This window comes from Phyllostomus discolor, chromosome 14, assembly GCF_004126475.2.
Source record: "Phyllostomus discolor isolate MPI-MPIP mPhyDis1 chromosome 14, mPhyDis1.pri.v3, whole genome shotgun sequence".
NCBI classification, from domain to species: domain Eukaryota; kingdom Metazoa; phylum Chordata; class Mammalia; order Chiroptera; family Phyllostomidae; genus Phyllostomus; species Phyllostomus discolor.
In genome coordinates, this window is record NC_040916.2 from 31,296,705 (window position 1) to 31,316,611 (window position 19,907).

Genomic DNA, 19,907 nt, shown 5'->3' on the forward strand with positions numbered 1-19,907 from the left:
AAAAATTTTTTCAACAAATGGTGAATTTTGGCCAATGTATATAAGTTTTCCCTTTAGCTTTGCCAAGGAGATGAAGTGTGTGCCTCGTAGCTGTATCTTCCTGATACTGAACCGCCCTTGCGATGCGGAACAAACCCTACCCTTGGACAAAGTGTCTATTCTTCTGTGTACTCTGGATTCTGTTCCTAATATTTTATGTAGCCTTCTTTTCTCCTAAATATTCTTGAGAGAGAATGGCCTGTTGTTTACTTCTTTTGGGGGGAGAGTCCCAGTTTTTGGTGGGTTTTGACTTCCTTATTATCTTGCCTTCAAAAAAAAGAATTTGGGAGCTTTTGTTCTTGGGGGGGAAATTAATCAATAAAAACCCAATATAAGCAAGTAAAATCAAGCATTATAGTTGACTGAGTTTATAAAAGAGGATTTCATGTGTTGGTGTAGTAGTCACCACTCAAACTTAGTTTCTGAAGGACAAACGAACACTAAGGCTAAACTCCTAACTTAGAGAACAATTTCTACATAGGCAAAAAAAATTTTTTTAAAATCCCGGTTCTGCCATCCATGCGTTGTGAGAGCTTGGGTTAGTTATTTCACTCCCTGAACTTGCTTTTCCTCTTCTGCAAAATACAAATGATCACAATGTCTCTTTGTAATTACAACTATTAACTGAAAGAGCACCTATAAAAACTCACTGATATGTGTGCCACGGTCCATTGAAAATAGTACTAATATTTGCTCAACAACAGCCTCTCGTTCGAGTGGAAAACTGATTCAGGGATTTTCAGAGTTCTTCTTCCTATGAGCAGATTTCGCCCAAGCAAAGGAACGGGCCCGTGCTTGCTGCCTAGCTCTTTTTTCCCCCAGAAGGGCGGCTTAGGGGATGTGAAGGAAGAACACTGTCGAGGTCCCATGTCCTTCTTCCACGCAGCGCCGGACTCGGATCCGGAGAGCATCGCCTTGTTTTCCTTCCACAAACGTACCTGCACCCGCTCATCAAAGAAGAGCTTTTATCTTCAAAGGAGTCGCATCAGGGGGCCGCGCGCCTGTGTCAACAAGGCTGCCAAAAATTTTTGGAACTCTTCCTTCCAAATTGCCCTCTGAGCCTGCTTTGGATGCTTTCAGATGTCTTCATTGGCAACACACTTCTATACTTTGGGAGTTCTTAATTTGGAAAGCAGATTGAAAAACAACTCTTATAAATAAGAGGGAGGATAATGTCCTTCCTGATTTTTTTTTTTTTTAAAAAGGAAGCAAGGGCCTTTTTGCGTAGCTTGTAAACTGTCTCAGATAATTCCAGGGAGGGAATCCCTAAAACATTTCAGACCACGGGAAGCATTATGAGAGTTAGCCTGTTGCTCTCGGTGTGATTAACAGGCCATGCGTTTAGTTAGTTACTAGCGTTAGACAAATTCTCCTAGAACACTGTGCATAAGCAGTGTCCTGGGAGCCTCCGCGTGTGTCAGCTCACTCAGTGCTGCTCTGTCACGAGGCAGACGGTGTCACTGCCCACACTTTGTAGACGAGGAGATTACGGCACAGGGAACTGAGGAGTTTCACCCAAGGACACAAAGCTGGTTAATGCTGAAGGCGGAAATTGAACCCAGGCTATTTAGCAGGCCTGCTATTTTTTTCTAGAAAGTACACCCCATGTGCATGAACAGCTGTGCTTTCTGGGTTTGGGGAGGTCATGCAATTTAAACCTTTTGAAGGATACTGTATGTCTCCATGATATGTTTTAACCGCAGGGAAAGGCCCTCCTAGTGTGGACAAGCATTACCCCACCCCCTCCTTCTCCACTGTCCCACCATGGGCTCCCCAAAGGGGAAGGAGAGCCCGTGTTCCCGCTCCCGGAGCCTGCCCTGATTTCCCGAGTGAACAGGCCCTCTGACCACACCTCGCGCTCAGGCCCGGGAGGAGTCTCCCCCTCACAAGGCCTCCCTCCTCACGCCTCGTTCGAGACTCCCTCCCCCAGTTCACTCTTCCCGCCGCACTGCTCTGTGGCTCTGTGGCTCCCTTCTTCTCCTTCCATGAATATCTATTTTCAACATTTTTTCAATGGCAGTTCACACTGAATACCGTTCTGCATTCGCTTCAGTCACACAGGACAGGGACAATCACACGCCTCCCAAAGTGGCCCCCTCCCGGCTGCCTCAGGCACCTGCTCATGGTGAGCCTGTCACCCCAAACCCATCAGCCAGGCTCCCCCCGCTGTGACCTGCGTCCCTGTGACTGCTCTCTAGCTACCGATCTCGACTCCGTAGCGCAATCTTGCTAGGCTAACGGGGGAGACAGAGAAGTGGAGGAAGAAAGGAAAGGCATTAAAGTCTTTTTAAGTTCTCTCTGAAAAAGCACAGCATCATTCTCCATCAGCGAAATGCTTTCAATGGCCCCCTCAGCTCTCCTTTGCTTTGAAATAGGAGTTTCCAAAGCAGCTCCACACCCATGCCAACAGCCTACCCCTGGCCAGCCTTCCGCTGATGACAGCAATGCCAAGGAAACATTTTTAAGCAAACTGGGGGAAAAAAATGATTATGCTGGAACTTTCTCATTTCAGGATAAAAGAAAAATACAGGAAGAAATCTCACAGAAGCGGCTGAAAATAGAGGAAGAAAAACTAAAGCACCAGCATTTGAAGGTAACTCATGTCTTTCATTTCACGCCAGTGATTTTGCGCTCCGATAATCTGACCGCACTCAGATTCCAACAGGACATTCAAACGTAGTCCTACTAACACCTCCATAGCCACAGGGGAGGCCGGCAGGCCAGGGATATTCGCACGGGACAGGAATACCTTCAGGCAAACGTGTAGAGAACTGAAAATATGGCATTGTAACTTGTTATCCTTCATTCTGATTTCCTCATTTTCTTGGATGAACTTGAGAATTCAGCCTTGACAGTTTGGCCCTGAACAGTCTTGCTTAACACACCAGGGGGTGGGTCCAGCTGGAAAGTCCCTTTTAAAATCAATGAAAGGCCATCCTTTCCCCAGGGGATGCAGGACAGGCGCTGTCTGGCCTGGCCCAGGGGGCTGGCCATTACAAGCTGGACACCGTGGATCCAGTGTTTGGGGATGTTGTTTCATTTTGTTTTGACAGACGTGAGATCATAACCAAAAATAAAGCTTCAATCTGAAATCAGGCTTCGCATCTCCCATGGGTGTGGTCATCTTGTAAGGAAACCACGTGGGGTTTCCTCGGTTTCTGACGTGGCTCAATACGGGCGCAACCACGTGACTCGCAGGCTCCGTGTGAACGGGCCACGGCAGGAGGCCGCTCATGTGCCAGGGCTGCCGCCCGCAGATGCCGCGAGCCCTCGGTGAGACCACGCCGGGCGCTCGCAGGGCCCACCACCTGGGGCGGAACTGGCTGAACCCAGGTCAGCCCCTCTGTCCGAGGGACCCCGGAGCCGCCTTGGAACAGAGCCCTGAGACCCCGGCGGGCCTGGGTGTTCGGGCTCTGTGTGTGCCTTTGCTCCGACACCAACTGGCGTGTCCAGCACCAGGTGCATCATTTCAAAGCACGGGGGGGCCCACTGTCTTCACGGTGTCCCACTGAGTGGACGCGAGTTGTAGACGTGGCCGAGAAATGCAGTGAGCGCTCCCGGGAAAATCAATGAAACACAAACAGATTTCACCAAGTTACTTCCGTGCAACTCAGCTGAGGTCAAAACTCCCATCCAGGTGGTGTGTAGGGCTGTAGCTCCCGCTGAGAGGCATCGCCTGCCCCCTTACCTCGCACTAGCTACCACCCTAGTCCGTCAGAAATAAAGTAAAGTCAAGGTAAATTCTTCAACTGCTGCCATACTAAGATTTCCTTGGCACCTCTGACCTCAGGAGGTAACGCCTGGCCTTTGGTAACACCACTCACTGAGTGACCAGGGCCCCGGGATAAAGACCCTCTGGCTGCAAAGCGGTGGTCCAGGTGCACCGGCCTGAACCCGGAAAGCCCGACGCCGACAGGCACCCTGGGACGCGGCTGCTCCTCCTTCGGGCTGTGTCCGCGCTGCGCCCCGGGCCTGCGTCGGACTCCAGGCCCCTCCCCGCCTCCACCAGAGCCGCCCGGCCATCCTCTGTCCTGCAGAGTATGATGTCACACATCATTTATTTCTAGTCTGAGTCATACTTTTAAATAATTTGAAAACCACTGCCTTAAAATAACCATCCTTTGGTGATTACCTAGCACAATCAACCTTCCTTGCTTTTTTTAAATTCAGAGACATTCATACGCCAGGAGTATCAATCCTAGCATCTTTTGAAAGGAAACAGAAAGTCCTCTCCCTTGATGCCCTTTATGGTGTAAGAGAAAGAAGTCCCAGAAAATAAAGAACAGTTTCCATTCCCCTCACCCTCCGTGGGTGATGACTGAGCAGAGGATTTACAACAGTGCGGTTGAGTAGCCGGGGCACTTTGCTTCCGGAACAACAGAGAAACGCACACCCTTTGAACAGAGTCTCCAACTGTTTGTGCCCGAGACACGCACAGGTGCTCACTAAGCACTGCCCCTGCCCCCACCCCCCACCCCCAAAACTCACAAGCCTCTCTCATTTGCTCTAAGTCTTATCAGGCTCAGGTCCAGGAATACGATTCTTTCCAGCAAATCCAAGGGGGTGTTCTTTCCATATGATGGAACATAAATCTTTTCTCTTGTGTTTAAGTTGACAAGAACTCAACTCACCAATATTTACAGATCAGTGAATTTTGTGCAGTTGTGTTATTGGGAGAAGTAGAGAGCTGGACTTAGGGGCCAAGAGCCAGGGAAGTTCGCAGAAGAAAGCAGGAGCACCCTGGCCGGGTGGCTCAGTTGGCTGGAGCAGCGTCCTGTGCACCAAAAGTCTGCAGGTTCGATTCCCAGTCAGGGGACATACCTGGGTTGCAGGTTCAATCCCCAGTTGGGGGCACATACAGGAGGCAACTGATTGCTGTTTCTCTCTCACATCGATTTCTCTCTCTCTCCCCCCTCCCCGCCTCCCTCTCTCCCCACAATCAGTAAAAACATATCCTTGGGTAAGGAATGAAAAGAGAAGAGGAAGGAAGCTGTGGTACTGAGTAGGCAAAACAATAAACGTTGACCGCACGGCCGGAGACTAACGTTGAATTAGTCTGAGACACAATAGCGATCTCTTGTTGTGCCCACCATTCCAAGTATCCCCTCAAAAGACTTTTCTGGGAGCGGCAGCTGTGCACTGTCACTGGGATGAATATCAGAATGGCTTCAGGGAGTTTCTACTTTAAGGTCACGAGACACACCCCATCGACCACACCAATAACCTAAAGCCCCAGTGAGAGAGTCCCTGCGTGACCCCGTGAACATGCAGTAAACACGCAGCGTGTACCGTGCGCACACAGCGCTGCATGACTCTGAGGGGAGCCCTCTCGGGGTGAGGCCCAGGCCGGGGGCAGGGTGCAGCAAGAGGGCCCAGGTCTGTGTAGAGAAGGAGGGACCTGAACTAGAACTTGAAGGAGAAATGGGATCTAGAGCCATTGACACTGGCTCATGAAGAGTCCAGAAGGGCACAAAGAAGGACAATGCCAGGCAAGGCATTCGGGCAAGGCAGGGGGAGAAAATCATTTCTCTTCGCCATGGCCACTGGGGTCCATGGCCTTGAAAGCCGCCAGAGATGCTGGACCTGTTGACCAACTCCCTTCTGTGTCCTGCCCGCAGAAAAAGGCCTTGCGGGAGGAATGGCTTCTGGACGGAGTCTGCAGCGGGAGGGAGCAGGAGGAGATGCGGAGGCAGAACCAGCAGGACCAGCACCAGATCCGGCTCCTGGAGCAGAGCATTCTCAGGTACGGCCTGGCCGCGGTGCGCCGCGACGACCTGGGTCTCAGTTTGTCCCTACGTTGCGTGTGCGGGAGCCGCTCTCGTTTCTAGGGACACAACCAGACCTCCCATTCGGATCTCTAATAAAAACTAGGGACGCACATCACAAGGACGCGACAGAGATTTTACTGTCAATGTCACCGACGTACAGCGACATGAGAGTAGTTTGAAAGTACATAGTAGTGACTTGGCCACGGCTCCATGGGCCTGTTTCCTTGACTACAGAACGGCAGCAGCCACACCCGACGTTCACTGTTGTTGACAAGACCGAAATCGTACATGTGGCGCTGGAAGCGCCTTCCTGGCCCACGACAGGTCAGCACGAAGCAGTGCTCCTCTGTCCCAACCCCCACTCTCCCCTTAGGACAGGTGACAGGTGACAGGTGTGTGCACACGGCACCTCTCCCAGGCCCAGTCACACCCGTGGCATTTGGAGAAGAAGACACGCAGGGAGGGCTACTTCGCTCGCCAAATTTTCTCTCGTCCACTCCCCCGACTGTTTGGTCCCGGGCAGCGACCTCGCTTCCCCACGTGCGTCCCTGCCCGTCGGACACCGTCGGTGCAGCGGCGGCAACTTCTGCTCTCACCGCCTTTTTAAACTGCCCGGGTTTCGGAGGAGGCGACGCACAGGAGCACAACGGGACACAGCTCGGCCATCAGACGGGGTTCTTGGTACTGTCACACGGCAGAGACCGCACGGGAGAGAGCGACAGGGAAGGTCAGAACCGTTCTCTAGCCTGCACGCGGAGGAGAGACGGGGCTTCTCCTGGTACAGTGACAACAGTTTAAAGCCTCCGCGTCTTTGAAACATGGGTCACTCTCCACACTGGGCCCCCTGCACGTGTGTGCTCTCTGGTGAGGGCAGCAGGAAACTCCTGGAGGGTCCGAGTCCCCGGTAGCTGCGCTGTGACCGCACTTTGTCCAGACTGGCCGCACAGCACACACAGACCCTGCGGGGCTAAAACCCACGACACGGCCAAGAGCTGCCTCTTTCCCAGCTGATACTCACTCCACGCACTTGTGCCTGTAACAGCTAAGGTCACTGGCCACTCCCTCTTACTCAGGTGCTTTGTGACTTCACCGTTCTTAAGAAGTTGGGTTTTGTCATCGCAATGTTTGTGTCTACAACCCTCTCAGCTGCCGGCTCAAACACAGGAAGTGTGTCTGCAGGGAAGATAACAAATATTTAAAAAACAAGTGCAGTAAGTCAACCGGACAATTTAGAAAACTTGCTTCTTCGTCAGACGACTCTCAGCAAGAGCTCCTCACCCAAGTCTGGCCCCGCCGGTGACGGCCTTGCTCGCGCCCGCCCGCAGCCGTACCTCCGGAGCCGTCCCCAGTTTCACCCCCGCGAACGCTCTGCCCCGCGCAGGTGCCTCCTCGCCCCGCTCGGCGCCCCTCCCGGGACTCTCCCGCAGACGGAACCCTCCCTCTGCCCCTGGCGGTGACTGTACTCAGACCCGTGGCCAAGCTCGAGCTGCATTCCGAGTGACCCCAGGGAAGGGGCGAGACCCCACGGCTGCTTTCAGACCTTGACAGAGTGCTGGGAGGAGCGTGGAAGCTTCTAGTAGTAATGACAGTGGCTTGTCTAGTTAGAGCTGCTATATGATGGAGGAAGAGGAGGAGAAAATGGGTTTTCTCCCCATAACACCCTCCAGGCACCTTTTCTATCTGCCGTCTCATTTAATCTCCCCAACCCTGGGAGGCGGGTGTCCTCACCTTTGCCTTTTGCAGAGAGATTAAAGCACTCGTCCATTAGGAAGTGGCAGGTCAGAGGAAAACCCCGGTGACCCCCTACGCCGCCCACGCCCCGACCGCGCACACAGCCCCGTGCCCTGGACAGGCACAGCCGTGGCTCCCGGGAAGTCCTTTCTCTGGGAGCTCCCCCCCATGCTCGGGACACTCCGTGCCCCTCTTTGCTGAATTACCGATGACATGCCTGTCCCTCGCCCAAGTCCCAGCACCTCACTCCGACTTTATTCCGGATGTCCAGGTGTCCTGAACTCATCACAGCCCCTTCTGAGCACCAGGAGAGGACGATCCCCAACGTAAAGCACAGGCACGCCCATGCGTCTTTCCAGATGGCCTCCCGCGGTGCACGGAGCCCTCACCCCCGGGTTGAGCCATTTCACACTCCCTAGAGAGACAGCATGCACATCTCCACCCCATAGACGAGGAGACGGGCTCAGAGAGGCCGAGGGAGGTCATTAAGGTCACAGAGCCAGTGAAGGGGAGCCTGGCCCCAAGCACGTCAGGTTCTGAGCCCTCCCGCTGCTCCGCCGAAAGGGAGCTGTAGGAGTGAACGCGCTGGGGACAGTAGGGCCCCTCGTGCCTCCTAGGAAACTGCTTCAAGGGACGGCCCTTACGAGATGCACTTGCAAACAGTGTGTAAAGGGTTTGCGTCCTTGAGCCCACAAAGGCATGCTTATCTCGCTAACCATGTGCAAGGGACAGCACGTTCCAGAGCAGCCAGCGAGGACAGCAAATATGTGTGCCTTGTCCCGGGGACGCGGGCTCCGTCTCCGCCCGGCATCACAGAAATCCCGTCGCCTGAGCAGCTTTACCCGGCGACCGAACCTTCTCGGATGTGTCTAAAGCTGCTCAGTAATCAGGCGCGCGTTTTTAAGTGCAGCCTTTCTCCGAAACAGCTGCCCGGGGTGCTGGGGAAGCTTCGGTTGCCGGATAAACACAGCACCAGGTTTCCGTGTGAGCTCCAAATGGCCCCGCCAGCCCCTCCCCTGAGCAGGGGAAGGATCCAGAACCCTCCGTGTCCTTTATCTATCACCTGACTTAGGTGCCCACCCCGGGGTGACATTTGCCCTGTGCCAGGCCTCTCAGCTGGAGGATAAGATGTTAATAGGAGCATCAAAATAGCAACGTGGCTGGTAACTCAGATTGTAGCTCTGCCAGACTTGACCCGGGAAGTTGCCCTTCCCTCGGCGTTCACGGTTTTGTGAGTTGGACTCGGAGTCCAGCCTCTGACCCTGGGAGCCCCGCTCCGCCCCCAGAAAGCGTAATCCCCGCCGCCACGTTCTTTCCTCCCCTCGGGCCTCGGCTTCCTTGTCGGCGACTGTGGGACAACGACGGCCACGTCACAGGCCTGCTGTGAGTGACACAGCCCCCAGCGGGCCTGACCCAGGGCAGGTGTCCAAAAAAACACGTTAGATGCCGTTCCCTCTTGGGCGTCAGAAAGACCGCCTGCAGCTCTGTGGACACTTGTCCATCTCGTGGCCAAGAGTTCTCCTTTCTCTAGGCCAGCACAGAAAGTCTCCTTCTTCGGTGAACGGAGATGGCCACCCAGCGAGAATTTGGAAAGAATGGGCAGGTGTTCTCGTGGCTTGGAGACGCACAGGCTAGTGACAGGAGTTCATCTTCACCACACACGCGCCGCAGGCCAGGCGCCAGGCGCCAGCTCCGTCTCCGTCAGGTCACGGAATGCTCACAACCGCCACGGGAGGCACGTAACATCTAAAGGTGAACACTGACATTTATAGAGGCCAGTTTGCCCCGAGTCACACAACTGAAGACATGAAGAGCCAGGATCTAAAATCCAATTAAAAGCCTTCATCACGACGACAAGCTGTGGCTCGGCTACCGCAGAAAACTTTTGCAGAAGCTGGATCCTGCCTGCACCCGCGACCCTCCTTTCCCAGCACGTGCGAGTTCCCGCCCGTGCTCCGATTTCCCTCTTGCACGCGTCACTTTGCACAGACACACTCACGCGGCACGCCGGCAGCTCCCCTGACTCACTCGCGACCTTTAGGTAGAGCCCGTCTGCTTGTTTATCCTCCCACCTTGTCTCCCGAAGGAGGCGGCATTTCTGAACATCGGTGGGTTTTTGTGCTTTGTGCCTCTGAGTCACGTGCTCAGCTTTGGAACGCTGTCAGGGGGTTGCCTGGCCCCCTGAATGAGACTTTGGGAGGACACGTTCCCCGGGGGAGGAGGACAGCTTCGCGTCAACACCGTTTCAGTTCGCCCCCTAAACGAGCCCTGCGCTCCGGTGACCCCGACCGCAGGCCCAGGCGCACGCTCAGCCCCGATCTCGGTCCAGACGCCCGCGTGCACAGATTGCCGTGTCCGGAGGAGCTGCGCCGCCCGCACCCGGGCCCCTTCCTCCTCCCCAGATGCCCCGCGGTCTCCAGACTGCCCCGCCCCCGCTCCTCTCCAGACCCCTGCTCCTTCCCCTGTGTCCAAAGACCAGTGGCTTCGGTGGAGCACGCACAGCGCCGGACGGAAGTGTCAGAAGCAGAAATGCAAACAGGCCCGTTTGCCGAGGAGGCCGATGCGGACGGAGCCACTGCGTTGTCTCCGAGAAGGGTTCTCCACTCAGGATGAAACGCTCTCCATAAGCGGCGTTAGCATATTCCAGAGCGCCCCTCCGACCCTCTGCCCTGGGTGGACGCACTTTCATTCCAGTCCAAACAGCAGCCGCCTTCCGCATACGGTGCTAGTGGGAAGGTGCCCCTGATGCACTGATTCCCACGCGGGTGTGCGTCACGAGAAGGAGCGGGGACAGGTGTGAGGGTGGCCCAGCCATCCCACCAACCTCAGGGCGGTTCCTCCACGAGCGGGGGAAGGGGGGAATGGGGACTCTGGAAAACACAGTCCACGCCACGGGCCACGGCACACACACAGCTGGTCTACTCAGCAGCCCCGGAGACGGTGGGCAGCTCCCAGTCCACGGAGGAGCCCAAAGCACCAAAAGGACTGGGTCGCTGGCTGTGGCTCATCGCCCTTCACATCACTCTTGCTCCTACTCTCGCTGATCCCCTGCCTGACACTCCCACCCCCTGTGCAGGACAGCTGTGCCTTAAAGAAACAGGTCCCCTCAGACAGACAGAGGCATGCTGCGTGGGAAACACCCATTCCCCTGTTTCCGCCTTCCTGCTGGCCTGCCAGCCGTGCCCAGCGTCACGCCGTAGGGACACACACAGGCTGCCGTCCTGGGACAGTAGGAAGGGGAAGCGAAAAGTGGGAAAACAGGCAAAAAGGGAGAAAAATAACTCCATTTGTTTCATCCTCTTAAAGTTGCTGTTGCCTAGAAACACTGAAGAAATTAATCCGAGGCAATTACGTGAGTCAAAATCATTCCAAGCGTGTTTTTCAGTCTCCATATTTAACTCCTTGGTGCACCGGCTTTGCGACATTTCATCTGTTATTGTTTTTAATTTCCCAGATATTCTGGCATTTTTTTAATGCAGGAGCTTTTTAAATTCAACAAAAGGAGCTAAGTAAACCAAATTTCCAGGAAAAAAAAGGGAAGAAATCTATCCACTACCACCCCGAAAATGCCTAATACAATGCCTAGCACATAGTAGGGATGCGACTACACAGCTTAATAAATGCATGAGTGAAAAAACCGATGATGAATGGACAGACGGATGGAAGCATGGGTGGACAGACTTGAAAACGGCACCGATTTAAGGGGACCGGATGAAGACTAGACGATGACTTGAATGTTAATGAACTACAAAGAAAAGTCCTGAAATTCTTTGTAAAATAAAAGAGAATAAACCCCCAAGCATCTTGAGTCAAGGGCAGGGTCACGAGGTGTAGTGGCGCCCTGGTCGAGAGGCAGTCATTGACGGCACGTCCCAGCGTCTCCCCACCACCCGCTCCCTCTCTCCCTCCCCCTTCCCCACCTCTCCTGTCACTGCCTTGCCCCTCCCTCCCAGCAGTCTCCCCCCCACCTGCCCATCTCATTTACATGTTGTTAGCCCAAACAGCTTTAAGTGGTGCCCAGAATCAGCACTCCCCTACTCAGTGATAGGCTGAAAGGTAGATAGGAATAACGTCTGAGAGTCCTCTTCCCACCCCACCTCAATTCAGTAATGACTACCCCTTACGGAGCTCCTGTTGCGTGCCAAGTGTTATTCGGAAAACAATAATCTTCCAAGGAAGTCTGACAGCCCCGTGTTACACCTGGAGACACGGAAGTCGAGCCGTCGAGCCACACCCGGACCGCCCTGGCTGCAGACGCCCCCCACCACCACGCCTCGCCGAGATTACTCCCGATCCGTCTCAGTGGCCGTCTGCTAGGGCCTGCCCCGTGTGAAGGTGTAGTCTTCCAGAGGAGACGTGAGCCTCGTAAGCTTCTCAGGACAAGTGTCGTTTGTTTCTACCTCTCTTTAGATCCTTCGGGTTTTCCAAGTGTTTTACAGTAATTATCTCGTTCCAAACCGTGGTAGCAACTTGACGCACAGTTGTCAGACCCCTGGCAGGGATGACGAGGACCTCTGGCGTCTCGACGTGAATGAGGAACGAAGGAGGTACTGAACGATGCGGGAGGTTGGGGGGTGGGGGTTGGTTCCAGTGGCCCGTCCTCCGGGTCCCATCACAGAAGGAGGAAGGCCAAGGGCAGAGACCCGTCGTCGGAGAGCAGGGTCCGCCACGCTGCTGCAGGACACAGGCCTCCTCACCCCCCAGGAGGGTTCACGGCTGACGTCACCAGCTCAGAGACGTCCCCCCGACCCTCGCAATGCCTCTGGTCTACCGTGAGGCAAAAGTCACTCAGTTCACCGAGACCACCCAAGGCTGACGGGTCCTTGTTGGCTCTACCCCTGTTCCTGGGTCCTCAAATAACAGAGGCCTGTTCCTGGCGTCAAATGCAAACAATTAACACCAGGAGCCAAGCCAAGATGAAGTGGCTAGAACGTGGAAAGCACAGTGGCCGCCCTGTGATCCTGTTCGAGAAGAATGGAAAGGGCCGAGAGGCACAAAGCCGGCAATTATGTCTAACAGGGAGGGTCGATGGCTGTATACATCATTGAATACAGTTTTCTGTTTTGTTATGTGATTACAAGTAGCCTATTCACTAAACATGGTTCCCCCCACAGCTTATTTTTTAAAAACAACAGAGCTTCCCAAAGGCAAGCATAAGAACATCTGTAGTTAGCTCGCCACGTCCCGGCCAGGACAGTGTTTGAAGGCCACGCGGGGAAACTCCAGCCACCCACAGAGAGGACAACCGGAACTGCTAGTACAATCCTTTAGCTCCCATTAAGTGTCGGGCACCCACTACCCGGCTCTCCACAGGCCGCAATGAAAAACCGCACACCCAGCCCCCGTCCCGCCGATGCACCCGGGGAGCCCGGCACGAACCAGCTCGCCCCGCCGGCCTCCGGGGTGCGCGTACCTGCGTTCATTTGAAAACCACCTTCGGGACTCGCACAGGCAAGTGCCCGGGGCCCTGGAAGCCAGTTTGCTTCCTCCGTATCCGTGGCCCATGGAACCCCTCACTGGCCAAATAGGATTCTGATTAAGGAGGTTTACTTTTCTCCTAAGTCACTCTCTCCCGACATCACGTGCCTACACGACAGTTCATCGTGACAGGGTCATCGCCCCCGAGGTAGTTATTAATGTTTTCCACGTGCAAGCCGGTGACGAGACTCACCCGTGCAAAAGCTCCGCCCACGTAGCCGTGAACTCCTCCACTTTCCTGAACATCCGCTCAGCTCGCGACGGTCAGGGCAGACCCACGCCCGTCTCCACGCTGGCCCCGGGTGAGCGCGCTGCTGCTCGCCGCCTGGAAGCCGCCGCGTTGTGTCGTGCGCGGTTCTGCGGGTACACGGCCAGGACGAGACGCGCTGCGTGTGGTGCGGGGTGCGCCCCCGTTCGCCGTGCGCCCAGGGCGCTTGGCCTCTCGCGCATGCTCACGGGGCAGGCGACCCTCCGCGCCGGTGGGCCCGCGCTTCCTCGTGGTTACGCGCATGCCCGGTGGCCTCGGCTGGTGGGGAGACAGTTCTCGTCCTTCCCGGGTGCAGGGAAGAAGCATCCTTCGTCCTTCCTGATACACTTTTATTTCAGTCGGTGAATCACATGTGCCTGACATGTAGCGAGTGCTTCCTAGCCATCTGTTAAATGTTTGGTGAAGTTTCGGGGGCCCCTGTTGAAAAATAAAAAGGCAAACCAAACAGCCTACATTCTACTGGGGGACATACTCTCGATTTTATTGAGAAAATATAGTGTGCCGTTACCTTCAGCCGAATTACCACTGAAGATAAAATACGTTTGCCTCAGGCTCATTCGTAATAACCTACCTGCCCGTGACACGGGACCAGCACGCTTCTGGCGGGACAACCCCAGTAAAGACCTCAGCTGCATGTGCGGAGTGGCGCCCTCGAGGACTCCGGAGCCACCGTTTACAGGGACAGCTCTGTGATCTCTGACCCTCAGCTTGCTCTCACTGCAGACTCGGGCCATTCCGTACTCACCAGCTAATGCCAACACCACCACACTGGATCTGACAGATCATTTAGAACCATGGAACTTCTTTAACCACCAGGAGCAAAGGCTGATTTATTGTTCTGTTTTTCCTGGCTAACTACTCAACGCACAAGAAACCAGGGAGTAATTAATTCTGCCAACCAGTGGGGGGGAAAAAGTGATGAGAAAGTTCATGAAGTCGGTCACACTCGGACTCGTCCCTGGAAGGCTGTGCGGTCATTAGCAAGCTGGCTTTGAGTCCAGGATCGCTGAGCTCTCCCTGAGGTGACGAGGGTTCACCTCTGTCGCACGCCTGACAGTGCTGGCAGGGGGTCATTCAAGGGCACACGCGTGGCAGCGGCACCTGAGGTGCTTGAGAGCCGTGGTTTTGCTGTCTGTTCTGCTGTTTTCGGCTCTGCTCTTCGCTTGCCCCGAAGGGATGCCCTTGGCGGTGGCTCCAGGCGGCTCCCCACCTCCACCTCCGCATTCCAGCGCAGGGAGGGGCGATAAGCGGAGGACAAACAGCTCCATTTTAGGGATATGACCTGAGAGTGGCGGAGGTCACTTCTGCTAATATCCCGTTGGCCGGGATTTAACGTGCGGCACCATTTAAATGCCGGGGGGAGGGGGGGGGGCCTAGGGGAGCTGGGAAATGTAGCCTGTGGGCCGCAGACACATAAAACCCAAGGAGTTCTCAGCTGAAAACGGCAGGAGGAATGGGGCGAGGGCGGGAGTATCAGTGGGCTGTCAAACCCTCGCATACTCCTTCATCTATTACATGGATAACGTTGACTACATAAACACCATCCCCATAAATGCCATAAAAATCCGGGTAAGGCTGGAGCACAGCTTTGGTTTTCCGTCTAGAACAGGGCTTTCCAGGACAGGCTGTCCCTGAGGCTCCGTGAGCAACCTGCTTGGTCGAACCTCACGGAGGAGCAGATCCCCAGCCGGCCCCGCCGGTTTCCTCTTCCTCCCCAGCAGGCAAGGATGGGCAGAGGCAGCCAGTCATCACTGAGGAGCGGTTCAGAGACATGACCTCATTTACGTCCTCAAGAAAATTAGTCCCCCGATGAGAAAACTAAAGTTTGGAGGGGTTCGATCACTAAGCCACGTGTGTCACCGTGCTTTTGGACCATAAGACACACCAGGTTTTAGAGGAGGAAAATAGGGGAAAAAATTTTGAAGCAAAAAATGTGGTAAAAATATCTAATAATATAAATAATATTTCACTAATGTGAATGTAAACAGAACTCAACAGCAGCATTAACAACCATTATTCCTCCCAAATTTTGGGGGGTGGGGGTGGGGGAGGTGTGTCTTACAGCCCGAAAAACATGGTACATGGATGTGGGCTTCCTCTCTGTCTCCGTGGGTAGAGCAGGAGGGGATGGGTGGACCTTCGCACACAAACCATCACGAAATAGAGGTGAACCCCCAGCCACTTCCGGGCCTCCCAAGACTCAGTGGGGGAGAAGGACAGGAACTCTGCAGCCCAGAGGAAGGGCCGAGGGTCACCACTGCCCACCGCTCCAGGCGGAATTCGGCCCCTGCTGGAGGCAAGCACCTTCTGAGGGCCCGTGCGTCCCAGAGACCCTGGGGGCCCGTTTGTCAAGCTCGGGGGTACGGGAGGGCTGGGGGTGTCCTCTCTGTGTCCCGACGGCTGGTCTCAGCACACACAGCCTGGGCCCCACCCCTGCTGACCCAAGCCGCCCCAGAGAAGCGCCACCGGGCCTCTTTGGGTGGAGCCCCCCCCGGGTGGTAATGAGAGCGTCGGGGCTCCCTCCTGAGCTGCAGCGACTCCCCAGTCCCTTCAAAGTGCGTCGTGAGGCCGGCCAGAACCGGCACGGCCGACACAGCGCCGGTAATCACACCCGAACTGCACTGTTACCAGCAGACTGCGTCGGCCAGCTTCCCACCTAACTCCTGCAGCTTCTTCCTCCGAACACCAGTCCCGCGTCCAAGCAAAGGAGGTCTCCCCATGAAGCGGCTCTCGCTCAGGAACCCACCTCCTCCCGCTCTTGGAAGGAGACTGCTCTGAAATGCTGATTGGAAACCAGACTCAAGCCACCAGAGAAGAAACGGGCAACGCGGGGACTTTGGTCCCGGTCACACTGAACGGTCCACCCAAGCAGGGACATCCCTTGTCCAACAAAACCCCCCAACGGAGGTCGGGGCAGAAACGCCCCTTCTGCACGTGCTGAGTCCGCACCTTTCCACGCGGGTGCGAGCACTTCCATCCTCACCTTCTTTATTTTCATAAAAAGCGAGACGCCCTTTTCTGCCGCTGAGCGGAAAGAACGCTGTGTCCGTGTGCGTCAGGGTCCATCTCCGGGGGTCTGGCTCCCACGGCGGCTCATTAGGAAGGAGCTAGGAGCTCCGGCTCCAAATGCAGAGACTTGGTTTCCGGCTCCTTCTGGCCGCAGGTGCGGGGCCACCAGGCCAGGGGCCTCTCCGTCCAGCCCGCTCGTCTGTCAATCAAAGCTGATGGCAGGACCCGCGGGGCGTGTGGCGAGGGCTCGTTAGGCCAGCGCCTGCCATGGTGTGAATGCTCCGTCCACGCTGCGTGTTGTTATAATTGCTCCAAGGGGTGCTGTGAAACAGGACACAAACTGTTGATTTTTTTCCTCCTGAGTTCCACTCTGTTTGGCCCGTAACGGCAAACTCCATCAGCGGTTTTCCTCTTCTGTTAACTCCACCAAAAACGGAGAGAGATACATGGACCCTTAGCAGCAAAAACATGGCCAGCGGAAATAACCCCCTCCTTGGTGCATCCAGCATGTACGTTCTGTGCTGTTTCTGAAGCAGAGAAATTGCGTGTCGGCATTGGGTAGGGGACATCATCTCGTGGTGACGAAGGGAGGTCATTACCAGACTGGTGCTCGAAATGAAAGCCACCTGCTTTCACCCGGGGAACTCTGGAAAATAACCCTCCATTTCCCCGGCAAATGGGCAAGGAGAAAGATTTCAATAATGGGGAGCATTACAAGCCCTTTTTCACATTCTCTGCTTGTCTAAATTGGCACCTGGCGCCTGCCACGCGTCTCTCAGACCGTGAGAGGAGGGACCCACGCATCCGTGGGGCCCCGCCGCATAGCCCAGAGGCCGAGGGGAAGATATTTCTCTTCGCCACCTGGTTCTTGACACACCGAGTCAGCATTTCCAGGAGCTCCGTGCCCACTCGGAAAGGTAACACCTTCTGAAGATGGGGCGGCAGCAACTGTGAAATCCTAACCCGTCGGCAGAGAGGTGCAAAGGTGAAGGTCAGAGAAGGATCCTCCCGCAACCTCCCCCAAAAGTTCCCGTGTACATAGATCTAAAACGAAATGTTCAAGTATACCCACATAAGTGAGTATGTACGTGAGCATACGTGTGACATTCCATCACGCATGGGCTTCTCTCCAGAGGGAGAGAACAGCAGACCCCAGTGCATACGCCGAGTCCCCCGAGAGGCGGCCACAGGCCAGGCCGACAGAGAGCCCCGCCCGTCCCAGGGCCCCAGGACCCGAAAGGGGCGGAGACAGGAGGACGCTGGTATCAGCCAACGGCCTGCTATTCTCTTCCGTATCCAACCCGGGGAGCAGTGAGCAATGCCCAGACTTCCCAATGTTTAGCTGGCCCAGGACTCAGTCCTGGGAGTCCCTGGCTTTCTAGGAAATCTTACCCACGTCTGTGGAGAAAAATCACAAGTCCCCAATTCATGTCTTCCAACCCAGACCTCCCTGAGCTCCGACTGCTAGACCCAGATCTCTTCCCCTTGTCACTGCCTGACTGATCCAAAGTTAAGGCACCCGCCTCCGACCTCCTCTCTTCTCTCCCAGACTTCTGTCCGGCCGACTGTGGTTGCAGTTGTCCAGTTATTCAGGTCACGGTCACTGGAATCACCTTTGACATCGCCTTGTCTCCCACCTCACGTGTAAAATGTACCAACAAACCCTGCCCACTCTTCCTCTGAAACATCTCTAGAACCCATCCCTTCCCTGCTCGCCCCGCTACTGGCAGCCGCCCAGGATCAAGCCACCTCCTCCTGCATGAGCATGGCCGACCCCCAGGCTCATCCACTTTCAGGGCAGCAGCCGACGTCTGTCACTGCTTACGCTGCAAGTCACGGCCAAGTCCCTCCTCTGCTCCCCGATGGCCTTACGGCGCCCAAGGCCCGAGACCCTGCGGCCACCGCCAGGCTCTGATGCCACTTCACCTCCCCAGTCTTCGTATTCACCTCCCCCGCCTCTGAAGCAACCCCCCCAAAACCCGCCGAGGCCCCCTCATTCCCTTCAGGCCTCTGCTGCAGGGACACTGTACCGGAGAGACGCTGGTGACCACACTGTGCAAGTCAGCGCCCCTCCCCAGCTGCTGTCTGTCTTCCCCCTCGGTCTTCTGTCGTGGCTCCTTCTACTTCCTTCATGGAAATGTGTTTCTTCGTAACCCAATGCATGTGTACGTGTAGACACTCATTTGTGTATTGAATGTATGTTTTTACAGACGTACACACACATTTGCAGGAGCTGGCAAACTCTAGCCCAGGGTCGAACCTCGCCCTGACCTCTTTTTGGACAGCCGTGAGCTAAAACTGGTGTTTATGTGAGGAAAGGGTTATAAAAGGAGAAATTAAAAAAGAAGAATATGCAACAGAAACCGAACACAGCCTGCAAAGCCAACGCACTCGCATCCGGCCCCTCCCAGGGAAGGCTGCCCCCCACCCCCGCTGGGAGGGAAATGCCCTGTGCTCTGCCACATCCCCCACACGTGGACAGCCCCCGGTGCAGGGGCGATGCCGAACATTCGTGAGTGAACGAACCAATGAGCAAATGAGGACAATGAGGCTCAGCAAGCTCTGGCGACCTGTCTGGGGTCTCCTAGGAAAGTGGCAGACGGACTGGGATTCAAACCTGGGTCCACCGGGTTCTACCGCTGGAGCCTGAAGTGCGGGAGCTGCTGGCAGCAACGACTTGACCTTCCTTGCGTTCCACCCAGGGGTTCTGCGGGACACGGTCTCCGGCACGCGTGGAGGGAGACACAGGGTGCTACAGAAAACCTTCAGCACTGGCCCCATGACGACACTCCATCCAACGTCAACCACACTCCGCGTGTGTTCACGCACATGGCGTCTCCTTGGCTTCACCGACTTTCTGAATGAAGAAAGGCAGGCCCTGTAGTCTCACTGCGCACCCTGCAAAACCGAGAGCCGGGAGGTTCCGGGCACCGGCTCTCCCGAAGAGCCAGTGGCAGAAACAGAATAATCCGGATTTATCACTTAGGCCATAGAACTTTCCACTCTACCAGCCAACACATGTTCCCACAGCTCTGTTGTTGATGCGTCACCATGGATACAAGGGATTTTAATAGACTGGCAGTCACACCTCGGCAGCTCCTCAGACGCCAGGGGTACTGCTTGTTATTTGCAGGAGGAAAACCTCCTCCCCTGGGCACGGGCACCTGCCAGGGACCAGCGGTGGCCGCAGTCGGAACTTGGAAACCGGAGCAACAGGTGGGAGCATCGTCGAGAGTGAGAATCCGGGGACGTGGGTGGTGTGACCACCACGCAGGGCCTCCGAGCTGTGCCAGGTCCATGACCGTCTCCAAGAAGGAAGCCAAGGAAACCAGCAAATGCCTTCGCTGACACTCATGAGCACAGCTGCCGTCTCCAGGCCCAGCTGCCGTCTCCAGGCCCAGCTGCCGCCTCTCATCTCCCAGGCAGCCGGCGGGAGAGCTTATGAGCGTTTGGCCGAGGAACGCCGAGGGCATCACAGCTGCCGGGGGCCGGCCTGGCTACGGGCACAGGTGCCGGCGTCTGTAGGCTTTTGCACGGGACGCCTGTGGCGATGCCGCCCCCGGCAGTGAGCTTGAATCTGACACTGGTGCAGCTGTGCACTGGTCAGGAGGCCC

The 19,907-nt window shown here is 55.6% G+C and overlaps 1 protein-coding gene across 1 annotated transcript in view; it reads left to right on the forward strand.

Annotated features, from left to right (window-relative positions):
* Window positions 1-19,907, forward strand: part of PALMD (palmdelphin) — a 45,944-nt gene that overhangs the window by 18,304 nt on the left and 7,733 nt on the right. Inside the window, exons 2-3 of the mRNA XM_028502985.2 lie at window positions 2,552-2,632; window positions 5,658-5,782. Coding sequence (XP_028358786.1) covers window positions 2,552-2,632; window positions 5,658-5,782 — 206 coding nt within the window. The remainder of the gene's footprint in view (window positions 1-2,551; window positions 2,633-5,657; window positions 5,783-19,907) is intronic.